Consider the following 15,234-nt stretch of genomic DNA (forward strand, 5'->3'; position numbering starts at 1 on the left):
GTCATTTCCCTATATTAAGTCTCCTTTAACTTTGTTTCTTTTATAAGTGGCCTTAGTACATTGCTAAAGGTGTCAGCTTAGTTAACTAGGACTCTCAGTCTTTTTCATACTAGTGTTTAAGTCTTCCTTTATTCTGTATCTCTGGAGTAACATAGTATTACCCACTGTATGTTTATCAGTTAGGAGTGATTTTTGATGCTGATAAGTGGCTTAAACCATAGAGGCCTAGGCTATCTCAGAAGTAGTTTTGGCTCTCTTTTTATATATATATTTAGGGGCATATATATATAACTGTTAACAGATTAACATTACAGCCTTATACCATTGAAGAATAGCCTTGTCTTTTTTTTTTTTAAAGCTGCGTCACCGTTCTTTTTCCTTTTCTGATCTTGTCCCTGCAGAATTACACTATAAAAATCCATCATACATACAGCTTTTGCAGTGTGACTTTGTGATTGCAAAAACCTTGTGTTTGATGCTCTTTTTATCTATGGTATGGACAGATGAGTAAAAAATATGGATAAGAAATAAACAAATAATGGGGGGAACAAAGGTTAAAATAAATTGAGTAGATTGAAATACTAATTCAAGGAAAGGGAGTGGTAAAGGATATGGCACGTATCAGTTTTTTCTTTTTTCTTTCTTTTGCTGGAGAGATGCAAAGGTTCAAAAAAAGATCATGGTGATGAATACACAACTATATGATGATGTTGTGGGTCATTGATTGTTACCATGTCAAGAATGTTTGTATGTCAAGAATGCTTGTATATTTGTTCGTTGTTTATAATAAAAATATTTTAAAAATCCATCGTATATCAAGACTGAATTAAAGTTTTGTCTGCTAGCTGTGAAGAAAACCTGAATGTCATAAACAAAGTATAGCAAGAAAAAGTTTAACGTAATTAGGTTATTTTGAGCACTATACCAGTATTCAAAAGAGTAGTGAACTAAGTGTCAGTTCTTTATTAAAGGGTATCTGGCAGGATTCCTCTGTGATAAGACTTTATTAATATAATTCCTATGTATTTAGCAAGGGTCAGCATACTAACTTGAGTAGTTGAGACAGACTGTGGCCCACAATCCTAAAATACTTACTGTTATTAAAAAAAGTTTGCTGACCCCTCCTTTATGGTGTCACTTGCCTGTATATATTTCAGATATTTTAAACATTTATTTTCTACCATACCAGACTGTAATCTGTGAGGCCTAAGATTGTTGGAGTTATGCTTATCTTGTTCCTAACGTTTGTTGGAGCTTACTATTTATTAAATAAGCCCAAGTATAGTGTTTCTTTTTTAACAAAATTACCTGAAAAATATAAAAATACAGTTTTAATGTTTTGCTAATTTAGACTGGCCTTCCCAAGGAGACTTTGGGAGTTTCTGCTATGTTTATATTTTTTTATTTTCAGAATAGTCTCATCTAGTTAACTGTTCTTTGGTAAAAAAAAATTTCTAATTTCTTAACCCACTTACTTTAGAACAACTTGTGACAAGCATAGAAGCTATTCTAGTTTGCAAGCTGCTGGAATGCAATATACCACAAACAGAACAGCTTTTTGTTTGTTTTGCTTGGGCAGGCACTGGGAATCAAACTCAGGTCTCCCACAAGGCAGGCAAGAATTCTGCCACTGAGCCACTGTCACACTGCCCCAGAATGGCTTTTAAAAGGGGGGATTTATTAAGTTGCAATTTACAGTTCTAAGGCCGTGAAAATGTCCAAATTAAGGCACCAACAAGAGGTTACCTTCACTCAAGAAAGGCCGATGAACTTCAAGGTTTCTCTCTCAGCTCGAAGGGCAAGTGGGGAAGTCTGCTAGCTTTCTCTCCCGGCTTCTTGATTCATGAAGCTCCCCTGGGAGTGTTTTCCTTTTTCATCTGCAAAGGTCTCTCGCTGCATGGGCTCTAAAGCTTTTTCCAAAATGGTTCCACCTTGAACATTCCACTAGCAAACTCACCTTGAATGGGTAGAGACTCATCTTCATAGAAACCATCTAATCAAAAATTACCACCCACTGTTGAGTGAGTCACATATCCAAGGAAACAATCAAAAAGCTCCCACCCAGCAATATTGAATGAGGATTAAAGACTGTTCTGGGATACACATTAGATTCAAATTGGTACAGGGCCCTTCCCATAAGAAAGGATCACTCCTCAACATCTAGTACTTTCTAGCAACATTCCCAAATCTCTTTGCCAATTTTGTATCTGTGTTCTTATATTTTCCAGTAGGTATACTTTTTTTTTTATTGTGAAAACTATATGCAAGAAAGCAATAAATTTTGAAGTACATTGTAACAGGTAGTCATAGAACCGATTTCAGAGTTTGGTATGGGTTATAGTTCCATGATTTCAGGTTTTTCCTTCTGGTGCTCCAAGACACTGGAGACTAAAAGAAGTAGCAATGTAATGATTCAGCAGTCATTCTCATTTGTTAAATATATCTTCTATGTTATAACTCCTTTTCCCAATCTTTAGGGGGCATTTGTGCTATGCCCATTCTAAGTTTTTCATTTGGAAAGGGGTGTTGACGATATGGGAAGGGGGATGGAACTAGTTGATGTTCTTGGAAAGGCTGGCCCCTCTGGGTTTCAGGACTTATCTGGCCTAGGACCCCATCTGGAGGTTGTAGGTTTCTGGAAAGTAATCTTAAGTGTGTGAAACTTTAGCAGAATCTCAGAGCCCTAGGTGTTATTTAGGGTTAACAGAAATGGTGTGGGTTGGGGTTTGACAAACTCTGGTAATTAGCAATATCTAGCTGTAGCTTGCATAAGAGCAGCCTCCATAATATCCTCTCAACACCACTTAAACTCTCTCAGCCACTGATACATTTTGTTACATTTATTTTCCCCTCTTAGGAAAGCATTGTCCATCACATGATGCCAAGGCCAGATTCATCCCTAGGATCCTCACGCCACCAGGAGACTTTCATCCCTGGATGTCATATTCCACATAGTGGGGAGGGCAATGATTTTCCTTGCAGAGTTGGGGTTAAACAAAAGATGCCAACCACATCTGAGCAACAGACGAGGTTTTCTGGAAGTAACTTTTAGAGCAAGTTACTCTAAGAGCAAGCCTCAAAATCAAGGGTCTGACCTATTGACTTGACAGTCTTTTTCACTTTTAAAACACATTGTAGGAACAGGGGGAAGAAGTTTAAAGAGCTTCTACTTAATATTAGTTTCCTTTTTTTATTAACCAACCCTCCGTATACATCTCCATGCCTGCAGCTCAATCATAGTAGACAGTAGCATTATTTCTTTTTTCGTATAGATTTTTAAATTTTCAACTTAAAAAATATTTTTATTGATAAAAATTAGCATACAAACATTGTTAACATAAAACATTCCATACATGGTATATAATCAATGGCTCACAATATCATCACATAATTCATCACCATGATCATTTTTTTGAACATTTGCATCACTCCAGAAAAAGAAAGAAAAAAAAACTCGTACATACTGTGCTCCTTACCCTCCATCTCATTGACCACAAGCATTTCCATCTACCTAATTTATTTTAACCTTTGTTCTCCTTATGTATTTTTTTAGCCATATTTTTTACTCATCTGTCCATACCTTAGATAAAAGAAGCAACAGACACAAGGTTTTCACAGTCACACAGTCTCACTGTAAAAACTATATCATCTTCAAGAAACAACGCTGCTGGAACACAGCTGTACATTTTCAGGTACTTCCCTCTAGCCACTCCAATATACCATAAGCTAAAAAGAGGATATCTTTATAATGTGTAAGAATAACCTACAGGATAACCTCTTGACTCTGTTTGAAGTCTCTCAGCCACTAATCCTTTATTTTTTCTTACTTCTCTCTTCCCCTTTTGGTCAAAAAGGTTTTCTCAACCCCTTGATGCCAGGTCCCGTCTCATCCCGGGATTTCTGTCCCACATTGTCAGGGAGATTTACACCACTGGAAGTCGTGTCCCATGTAGCAGGAGAGGGCAGTGAGTTCCCATGCTTTGTCAGTTTAGAGCAGCCACATCTGAGCAACAAAAGAGGCTCTCTAGGGGTAACTCTTAGGCCTCATTTTAAGTAGGCTTAGCCTGTCTTTTGCAGGAATAAGTTTCATAGGGGCAAACCCCAAGATTGAGGACTAGGCCTTTTGATTTGGTTGTCCCCACTGCTTACAAGAATATCAGAAATTCTCCAAATGGGGAAGCTGACTATTTCCCCCCTGTTTCCCTGTTCCCCCAAGGGGACTTTGCGAATGCTTCTTTATTCATGGTCCACATCCCTCTGATATTTATCAGGGCAGCACACTAACCTGAACAAACCAACACAATCTCATGCCCTATTCAAGGTTCCAACTAAACTGACCACACAAGTTAAATTAGGAAATGCACTACCCAAAATATAAATTTTGCGCCCAATAAACATCTCTCCCTTTAGTCTCTCACAGAAGTTGAAGTTTTAAAATGTGGGTGACATCCTTTACCTCGTCTTCTGAAATACCTTAATCCTATCCAAATCTGATTAGATAGTAGCATTGTTGTTCCACCAGGAAAGATGTTCATACAGATGTGGAACAGAGGGTTTTTTTTTGGTTTCATGTCCAGGGGGCTTGGGCATAGAGGCCCTTATGATAGAGAATCAGGTAACATTTCTTTTTCTTTCTTTCCTACAGGATATATTTTGGGGAAGTTCAGCTGAATGGCTTAGGAGAAGGTATGTATCAAGGTTGCAAATATTTGTAGTGCTAAGAGCTCTCCTGACTTCAGAGATGGGCTTGGTTGCTACCATAAATAATGTAGTGTAATACAAGTAAGGAGTAGATGAGGTAGGTAAGTGGTCCAAAGAGTGCTGAATAGTTTTCTCCCAAGTTCAAGCAACTATAGTACTCTTTTCTCCTATTTTATACAGCTGCCTTTTTTCCTGATTTTGTAAAATTAGCTGCTAAATGTTTCTGATGAGCACAAACAATTTTGAAAAATTGAAAAGAAAACCAAAACAGCTTTGTTGGAAGTGTTGTCAGCAGGGCCTTGGCTTTTTCCTAATTTAGTTCTGGTGTGGCAGTTTGGGACGTATGGTTACTTCTTAAGTTGAGGTGTTTGACAGATTCTTAGTGCCACTTCTCTGCCTCATTGGGCATGTGATGCATTTGGGCAGGCTTGGTTAGGATCCATTCAGATATTTGTTGTACTTCTTTGAAGGTAGTTTCATCTGGAAATAGAATGCTGCCAATACTGAGTCAAAATAGAATAAATTGAAAGAAAAAATACTATGTAGATGAAGAGAGAGAGAGAAGAAATTGAGACTGCTGTATTCGTGGTGCTAATTATGTGTGGTAGTTAGGTTCAGGTGTCAACTTGGCCAGGTGACAGCACCTAGTTCTGTTGCTGTGTACATGATCCAATGTCATGTGAACCTCATCTGGTGCTGATTACATTTGCAGTTGGCTAGGAGGCGTGCCTGCTGCAACGAATGATGTTTGATTTAATTAGCTGGAAGCTTAAATGAGAGAGTTCAATGTAGCACAGCCCAAGCAGCTCAGCATACCTCATCTCAGCACTTGCACCTCAGCCCAGGCCTTTGGAGATGCAGAAAGGAATCACCCCAGAGAAAGTTGTTGGAACCCAGAGGCCTGTAGAGAAGGCCAGCAGAGATCACCGTGTGCCTTCCCATGTAGGAAAGAACCTCAGTTGAAAGTTAGCTGCCTTTCCTCTGAAGAACTACACGTTTTTAACGAAATAAATCTCCTTTTGTTAAAAACGGATCCATCTCTGGTGTGTTGCATTCCAGCAGCTAGCAAACTAGAACATTAGGTAATGCCGTAGATTAGAGAGTAGACTAATTCAGGGGTAGGCAAATTAGAGGCAGGTCACTATTATCTGGAAAAAAACTAATAATTTATCTCGTCTTCTAGGCTTCCAGACAGTTCGTGTTGGGACAGTGGGCACTCCTGTGGGCACCATCACCCTTTCTTGTGCTTACAGAATAAATTTAGCATTCATGTCCACCAGGTAAGGATGCACCTGGGAATTCAAAAGACCTCTTCCCCATCCTGACCAAAAGGAGAAAAAGAATATAACAAATAAGGTATCAGTGGCTGAGAGAGTTCAAATAGATTTGAGAAGCTACTCTGCAGGTCACTCTTATGCAAGCTTCAGTTAGGCATTGCTACTATCATAACTTACAAAAACCCAAACAAAACCATTCTTCCTATCCTAGAGAATACCTAGGGCACTATATAAGATTCTACAAAGGTTCTATGCACTAGGGTAATTTTCAGAAACCTGCAACCTCCAGATGGGTCTGTGCACCAGATAAGTCCTGAAATGCAGAGGGGCCACCTTTTCCAGAACATCACCTAGTTCCATCTCCCCATCCCATATATTGACAGCTCCTTCCAACATGAAAAAGTTAGAATTGCCATAGCTCAAATACCCCTAAAGAGTGAGAGAAAAATTAAAGGCGATGGTGGAATTATACAGAGAAGGTTGGACTTAACAAAGGAATATGAGTGCTGAATCAGTATATTGGTATCGTTCAGGCTCCAGTACCTTAGAGTAGCTAGAAATAGAAACCTAAAATTGTGGAATTGTAACCCATACCAAATTCTGAAATCTGTTCTACAACTAGTTGTTGCAATGTGCTCTGAAATTTAATGCTTTTTTTGTATATATGTTGTTTTTCACCAAAAAAGAAAAAAGGAAGCGTACAATAGAGAAGATAGGATGTAACAAATGAATATGATTGCTGAATCAACATATTGATATTTCTTTTGGCCTCCAGTGTCTTGGAGCAGTGAGAAGAAAAAAATGAAAAATCGTGGAACTGTAACCCATACCAAACTTTAAAATCTATTGTATAACTACTTATTTAAAATGTACTTGGGAATTTATGCTTTTTTGTATATGTGTTATTTTTCACAATAAAAAAAATAAATCAGCCCCACACACAAAAAAAGACCCCTTCCAAAGATGTTAAAATTTTTTCTCCCCAAGATCCAAACCTCAGCTAAAGTTCACCTTTGCTGTTGCTGAAATCATTTCCCCTTAGTATACAAATCAAGAAACAGAGAGCCAAGTTGCCAGATTAGAGAATCTGAGTGTCCCAGAGCCAGTTTGTCCAGAATCTAGAATTGGTGATTTATGTTAGGGGTACAATAGTTAAGGCTCTTGTAGTGCCTACCAGTGGATATAAGGTGAAGGGGCCTTTTGAGGCTTGGTGGGGGGTAGCTGGAAAGTCATACTAACAAATATTGTAATCTGCTAATTGCATTGCAGGCAATTTGAGAGGACCCCACCTATCATGGGGATTATCATTGATCACTTTGTGGATCGTCCCTATCCCAGCTCCTCGCCCATGCACCCTTGCAATTACAGGTGAGGAATGTGCAAGATGCTCTTCCGAACTTCAGCTAGGCGGAAGCATCTAACTTGTACAAGCAAATAGAGCACCTTTATTAGCACTCACATGTGGGCAGAGGGCATGAATGGAGACCCCTTATAGAGAGAAATGGAGTAGCTACCTTCCCTATTTGCTACTACTACCTGTTAGGTAGTTCAAGACTTGGGATACACATAGAATTTCTCAGAAAATTCTTGGGATGTTGTATTAGTTTCCTAAGGCTGCTCTAACAAAGTACCCCCAAACTGGTGGCTTAAAATCGATGTATTGACGAGACCATGCTCCTTCTGAAATGTATAGGGGAGAACCCAAATCACTTCCTTTAGATTCTGGTGTTGGCTGATAATCTTTGGCATTCCTTGGCGTGGTGCTGCAGCACTGCACTCTCTGCCCCAGTTGTCACATGGTCTTCTCTTCTATGTCTGTGTCACCTCTCCCTTTCTTTTAAGTCATATCAGTCAATCCCTGTCATATTGGATTAAGGGCCACCTTATTCTGGTATGACCTCATTTTAACTAATTCCACGTGCAGTTACCCTATTTCTGAATAAGGTTACATTTACAGGTACTGCAGGTTAGGACACAGTTCAACCCGTAACAGACAGTTTGGATCTTGATGTAGTATTTGACTATCCTCAGTAGCAGGTTACTTAGGTACTACAAGAGTGGCAGTAATTTGTGGAATGTCTTTGGTATTTAAAATGGTTTTCAGGTTGCTATCTGGTATAATTCATTTATACATCAGAATAATATATACAGGCCTAGATCCCAGAGAACACATTTCTCTGAAAGTTGGATTAGATGTTTATCAGGAAGATACTGCCATTGTGTGATAGACTTCTGAAGTTGCATAGGTTTGTCTTTAGGCTTTAGACTTGTTTCACTGAGTGTTATTGACAATTCTTGGAAAACCTGAACCAGGCCCCCAAAACTGGACAGGTTTAAGAAAATTCTCTCTAAAATCATAGGTCAGATAAGATTTCGGGTAAAACAAGCCAAAAAAAAAAAAAAAAAAGCCATAATCAAACCTCTAGATGCTGCTCTCCTGAAAATATTTTGAAATGACTCAATATGCCTCTCCTGCTGCTATGAACTCTCCAAGGAGATATTTTCAGTTCTCTATTTTTGACTTTTCCATTTTGGCATCAATTCTCTCACACTTGAAAGCCTGAAAGAACGCTCTTAAAACAACTTCCATCCCTATCTAACCTCCCTTTGTGTCCTTGCTGACATTGACTGCCATCACCATAAAACACTCTTTCTTTTCCTCTCACAATAGAACTGCTGGTGAGGACACTGGAGTAACATATCCGTCTGTGGAAGACTCTCAGGAAGTGTGTACCACCTCTTTTTCCACATCCCCTCCATCCCAGGTAGGGGGAAACAAGTTCTGCTGTGGTAGTTATTTTGGTACACTTATGGGCCCTATGAAATGGTGTCAGAATTTGGATACAGCACATTTTGGTGGTGGTGGAGGTTGTGTTGAGGGAGTTATTTTGGGGGATGGTTCCAGCATGCAGTGTTTCTAGTCTGTAGCCATTCTTAGCCCGTAAGATTACATGTAACCTTTACCTTCCTTCTAAGGAGTCTTAAAATTCCTTTGAAAATCAGTCACAGATTTCCATATGCATTCTGACATTAAGAAGATACTTTAGTCCGTACTTGTGAATTGAGTAGCTTCTCGGTTTTTTTTTTTTTTTTTGCATGGGCAGCCACCGGCAATGGAACCCAGATCTCTGATATGGCAGGCGAGAACTCTGCCTGCTGAGCCACTGTGGCCCGCCCGCTTCTTCTCTTTGGAAGTGCTAAATTTGGTTCCTAAAAATGAAAGCTGCCCAAACGGAGCCAATAGTTATTTATATAAGATGCCTATTAAAAATCAGTAGTACAGTCTTTCTTAATAGTTAACAGATTTCTACCTATCTGTACTTTGTATCTGAACATTTTTAACCATTAACTTTTCTACTTCAGTCAGGCTTCAGTTTCAAGTCTAGTTTTAATAAAATACAGCTTCCATACAATGTTATCAGCTTCCCAAGCTTCAGTGTGGTCTTGTTGCATGATGTACATTGTGCTGAGACTGCTTCGACTAAGAAGTCGGTTTTGACAGCTGACAATTTCAGGACACATTTCTGTTCTGCCATAAGTCATTCATCTTCTAACTCATTCCCTTCCTCTTGGACTTTCACATTAGCCAGTTTCTTCTATACCTAACTCCATTCCACTCACCTTTAAACTAGTTCTGGGTTATCCCTTTCACTGTCTTTTTTTTTTGACCCAACAAATTAAGAAGCTAGTCATAAAGGTATTTTCCCCTATGTTGTTTTTTTTTGTTTGTTTGTTTTTTTTTTGGCATGGGCAGGCACCAGGAAACAAACCCAGGCTAGAACTCTGCCTGCTGAGCCACAGTGGCCCGCCCTCCTTTTTGTTTTTTTTAACTAAAATTTAAAACTTTTTCCATCCTGGGTTGATGGAATATTGGATTAAATGGTTCCAATCTATTTCAAAAGCTAGAATTAGGCAGGTGATTAAACTCTGTGAAGAACATTGCAACATTCTCAGATTATTATTATTTCTGTTATCCCAGTTTGTTTAGGGTTAAAGAGTCATTATTCTAAAGTTGGGTCTTGGGTTGGGGAGGTTGTTATTCCCCTCCTTCCTATAATATATGTAGGCATACATTTCAGCGTTGTTTAGTGAGAGGGAGCTTCTGGTATGCTTACTGGAATAGAACAACACCAACCCAAAAGAGACAAAAACCACCTTCTTACAAGTGCACATTAATGAGAGTGAGTTTTTTTTTTGAGAGATGGGGAAGCTGTGCCTTAACAAATCAGTTTGCCTCTCTCTCTGATAGAGTCTAAATTTGACCCCAAAAGTAAATTGGGAAGTTAAGTAGTACACCTAATGTTTGCATGAAAGTTTGTATAAGGAGAGCAAATCTCCCTCCTGGTGTCGTTTCCTATTGTCTCTTACCACAGTTTAAAACTACATTATGCCAGGATCTTATCAACACTGTGCACCCCATTGGTGCCCCCTAAATGGCATTGCTGTCTGAGTACCTCTGATTGTGGCTGGTGCAGAAATACTCATTTCGAACCTTGATTGTAGAACAAACAGAGTAAAGCATTTGCTTTTCAGTTAACTAACACCCAGGTCTTCTCATTCCTGTTAATATCAAAATAGTTTCTTGTTTGGTTTCTCTTAGGGACTTGTATAATTATTTAATTCAGTAACTTCTTTTTGAGCTTTTGCTAGAACCCAGTAAATACAATCAAGGTGATGCTATTTGTTTTGCCAATAAAATAAGGACCATTGTATCATTTAAGCATAGCGTTACGTGAAGAAATAGTTGTGACTCTGAATCTGCTTCTGTTACCTAAGGTCCTACATGCCTCCAATTCTAAGCTTTAATTAGCTAATTTATGAGATTTAAAGATGGAATAACAAGTCCCAGAGTAATGATCATGTCCATTATTAGCTTTAAAATCATAAGAGTTTTGAAAGCACCTCATCTGCTTTCTCTCCATCAAGCTCTTCCACACCTGTGGGAAGTCACACATGCACGCACACACACACATTCAGGCATCCCTGCACACCCATTCACTTTCCCTGAGAGACAGAGGAAAGTATATGACTAGGTTCCTGAGGTATTTACCTCGCTCCACAGATTCTCTGTCCCCTAAAAATGGCTTTCAGTCTGACATTATAACCTCAGCATCCTCATTCACCTTGAACATACCTTGCAGCTGTTCCAAGGACCTTCTGATTGGAAGCTATTTTCTATCTTCCTCCCACCCTTTTTTGACTAAACACAGACTAATGCCTGGTTCAGGTATCTCTGTTTTGCCAAGTTATATCAGCTTGACTCAGCTTTGTTTCCCACCCCCTTGTCAGGGAGACAGGCATGCAGTGGAACACCTCCGGATAAGCCTGCAGTCCCTTCCAGGTGGTCCTTTCACGAAGATATACATGCAGCTTTCTCCCTGCTCCGCCACTGACTTATCATCGTCAATTTCAGCCTCTATTGCTACTGTACTTCCCAGAGTTTTTTCACTTCTTTCTCAAGTCCCTTTTTTCTTCTTGTTTTTCTGTCTCTATGTGTATCTGTGCACAGTGTGTGTTTACTGTCACAAAGGCACATTTTCAGACCCCTACTCCTGTGGTTGCGGACACCCTGAGGGTCCCCATGGCAGGACTGGCCTTTTCCCATCAAGTGAGTCCATAATGGGAAGAACGGGATATAATCAGATGCAACTTTTTATTTAAAAATTATAAATATAGTAAAGTATACAGGATATAGTAATCTAAATGTCCCCAAATGTTCTATGGGAGTATATTAAGGCTTGGTAATTGATTTTAACAGGACACAGCCATAGCATAGTAACTCAAAATAGAATTTTTCATTTGTCCTTCCTCCTTCCATTGATGTGAAAAATACATGGAGTTATTTACATCTCGTTTCCAAATAAACAACCCAAAGGCTTTTTTCTTTTTAAAATATAAATAGGAACCTTTCCATACCCAGGGGTAATGGAGGGTGTGATTAGAGAAGGCCTTCTGTTTCAAAGGCACCCTCAAGGACAAAGGAAAAAATAGAATGACTTTGGAAAAACTGATTACTTTGGCTCCAAGTTCTGTCCAGGGTTGTGCTCCACAAATCTGCTAGACTTGAAACCAAAGCAGTTAGCTTAGCCCCTGGGAAATAGGGAGCAAGGAACTCATGCACAGCCATTGGCACGCTCCAGAGCTGGGGATCCCAATATCAGTACAAACTAATTTCTATATTTTTGTGTCCAAAATTTCATGGCCTGGTCTGTTTTTAATCCTTACATCAGGCCCCCTTGTACTGTGGGCATATAGGCTGGGATCTTCCTTATCTCTCTAATGATCTTAATCGGTCACACTCTAGGATTGCCTGTTTTTCCCTCTTTCTGTCTTCTGCCCCTCTTTGTTTTTCTCCTGCTTAGCTCTCCAGCTCTCGCCTTTCCTATCCACCTGCTGCCCTGGGCGTTGGATCAGCTGACCTGGCTTATCCAGTAGTGTTTGCTGCAGGCTTAAACGCTACACACCCTTACCAGGTATCTTTAAGGATGGGGAGTACCATGGGTTTTCAATGCTGCCTTCCCCGTCCTGAAACAATTGAGGGGCCTCTCAATACCACAGTAGTCTAGGTGTCCTGAAGCCAAGTTCTTCTGTAACTTTGGAGGATTAAAGTGACTTGCTGTGAGAGGAAGGGGCCTCTTAAGCTTCGGAAAGGAAAGAGCCTTCCTAGGCATTTTCTCCCTGTCTTTCCTTTTCCCTCTATAGTTGTTACCATGTGTGTCTTCCATTAACTGAGTCCAAAAGAGGATAAAGATCCAGGGTTTCCGGCCCACTTGATGGCAGCATTAGTGATGAAAAAATTTGAAAGCAGAAGCCATCATGCTAGAATGTTGGGTACCCTCTTGCCTGACACTGTCATGAATCACTATATATTCTTTTGGTTTTTCATCAAAGCTAATGGTTCCTGGGAAAGAAGGTGGAGTACCTCTTGCTCCCAACCAGCCTGCCCATGGAACTCAGGCTGACCAGGAGAGACTGGCAACCTACACCCCTTCAGAAGGGGCCCAGTGTGCTACCACACCTTCTAGCAGGTGAGTTCAAGTCTTGGTTCTGTACTCCCTGACACATATGTCCTTATATGTGTCCTTATACATCCTCATAGAGAGTCTTTGAAAGTGGCTGTTTTTCCTCATTAATATTCTTAATTTTTAATCTTTGTCTTTTTTGGTTATAGAAGTAAAATTCAAAACATAGAAAGTGAAAGTTCTCATAAGCTCATCCTACAAAAATCACCACTGTTGCCTTTTAAAAGATGCGAGGATCTCAGAAGGGTTAAGTAATTTACGTAAAATCAGATAGCTCACAGAATGGTAGAGCTAGGACTCGTGCTGAGATCCTTGGGCTCCAAAACCCATGTTCTTTCTTTCCATTACTCTTAATAGTCTCCCTTGGGAAGCTAAAGGCTGACTTGCCCAGACTTCTGGAGTGGGAAAGCCCCAGAGATATTAAGTTTGCATTGCTTCACCATATCCTAAATGAACTTTCTGAAATTCCTGATTTTTTTTTTTATTCCCATGGCGGAATGGTGGGAGGGGAATTTGGGGGAAAGATATTTTGTACAGTCCCTTAGGAAAAATAATTTCTTTCCTCCACGTCTTGTTTCAAGTTTCTATCTTCTCTCATTTATCCCTCTTTTAGAATTGAAAGCAGGATCCATTAGTAATTTTTTTTTAAGATCCATTAGTACTTTTATACTCTAGTTATCTGAGTATCAACTTCTGAGGCATGTCTAGGAGTAACTAAAAAGAGAAGACAGGGCTTTTTTAAAAAAAACATTTTTTATTGTAAAATATAACATATATATAAAAAAAGCAATAAATTTCAAAATACATTGTAACAGGTAGTTATGGAACAGATATCAGAGTTTAGTATGGGTTACAGTTCCACAATTTTAGGTGTTTCCTTCTCGCTGCTCCAAGACACTGGAGACTAAAAGAAATATCAGTGTAATGATTCAGCAGTCATACTCATTTGTTAAACCCTACCTTCTCTGTTATAACTCCTCCTTCTCCCAATCTTTAGAATTATTTGGGCAATGCTCATTCTTATTTTTTCATGTGGAAAGCGGTGTTAATCATATGGGTTAGGAGGATGAAACTAGTTGATGTTCTTAGAGAGTCTGGCCCCCCTGGGTTTCAGGAGTTATCAGGCCTAGGAACCCATCTAGAGATTGTAGTTTTTTGGAAAGAAATCTTAGTGTGTGAAACTTTTGGAGAATCTCAGATAAAGCCCTACGTATTCTTTCGGGTTGACAGGAATGGTTTTGGTTCGAGTTTGGGAGACCCTAATAATTAGCAATATCTAGCTGAAGCTGGTGTTAAGAGTAGCCTCCAAGGTAGCCTCTTGACTCTATTTGAATTATCATAGCCACTGATACATCTTTTGCCCCTTTTGGTCAGAAAGGTGTTGTCGATCTCATGGTGCCAGGGCCAGGCTCGTCCCTCGGAATCTTAAATGCAGGTCTTAAGAGCTCTCAGAGTCTTTCTTCCATGCTGCTCTTCCCTGTGGGCTTGAGTCCAGAGGTTGACAGGATTTTCCTCCTGCGTTTGGACAGAGGACCTTTCCTATTTCTGGCCATTAGCAGGGCTGTTACAATTATACCAGCCATGGTATAGGCTCCCATTTCTACTACTTAGAGCTGCCATCCAGGACTCAATGTCATTCTGGAGGGTTGCAGAAGGATGGAATGAGTGTAGCCAAATTGAATGTGTATTTCAAAGACCTTTTGAAAATGATGGGTAGGTTATGATACAGAGCACAGAGAACCTCAGCCAGGCAATTTGTTAAGAGCGGAGAGAGCCCTGGCTGTCTGAGACAAATTTGGGATTCTTGACTTTGAATAATGTCAGTGTTCTTTGTGAGGCAAGGCTTAAATTTAACGTTGTACTGGAAACCATATGGCCTTATGGTGTTTCTAGATAACAAAAAAGAAGCAAAGTGAAAATCTTGGGTCTGGCCATGTACTAGATTAATGCTAAAATTATAGTTGTTTATGGGAACTACTGAATTATATGAATGGTAACTGATATTTATCATTAACAGTTCAGGTTGACTTTTATGTAAGCTTTAAACAGTTATAATACTAAGTTCTCTTCACATATGCATACGCTTTAGTTGTTCCAGCAGATACAGTTCTCTGCTATTGACTGAAGAGGTCGGCTTACAGATGCTGTGGCCAGGCCCCATGTTGCCGTCTCCCGTGTAGGTGGGCCAGGGAGGGCCACCTCCTGCCCTGACTGCAAACCCACAAGGTGGTGGA

General features: G+C 39.7%; 1 protein-coding gene across 7 annotated transcripts in view; it reads left to right on the forward strand.

The window, feature by feature from the left end:
* The window catches only part of ATG13 (autophagy related 13), a 49,790-nt gene that overhangs the window by 27,939 nt on the left and 6,617 nt on the right, over positions 1-15,234 (forward strand). For 5 of the 7 annotated variants that reach the window (XM_077114577.1, XM_077114572.1, XM_077114574.1 and 2 more), the window contains exons 7-13: positions 4,646-4,686; positions 5,885-5,981; positions 7,248-7,346; positions 8,650-8,743; positions 11,488-11,586; positions 12,341-12,451; positions 12,870-13,006. In XM_077114577.1, the coding sequence (XP_076970692.1) occupies positions 4,646-4,686; positions 5,885-5,981; positions 7,248-7,346; positions 8,650-8,743; positions 11,488-11,586; positions 12,341-12,451; positions 12,870-13,006 (678 nt within the window). The remainder of the gene's footprint in view (positions 1-4,645; positions 4,687-5,884; positions 5,982-7,247; positions 7,347-8,649; positions 8,744-11,487; positions 11,587-12,340; positions 12,452-12,869; positions 13,007-15,234) is intronic. The other 2 variants (XM_077114578.1, XM_077114579.1) reach the window with 2 other exon arrangements.

The sequence above is a fragment of the Tamandua tetradactyla genome, chromosome 8 (assembly GCF_023851605.1).
Source record: "Tamandua tetradactyla isolate mTamTet1 chromosome 8, mTamTet1.pri, whole genome shotgun sequence".
In the NCBI taxonomy this organism is placed as follows: Eukaryota; Metazoa; Chordata; class Mammalia; order Pilosa; family Myrmecophagidae; genus Tamandua; species Tamandua tetradactyla.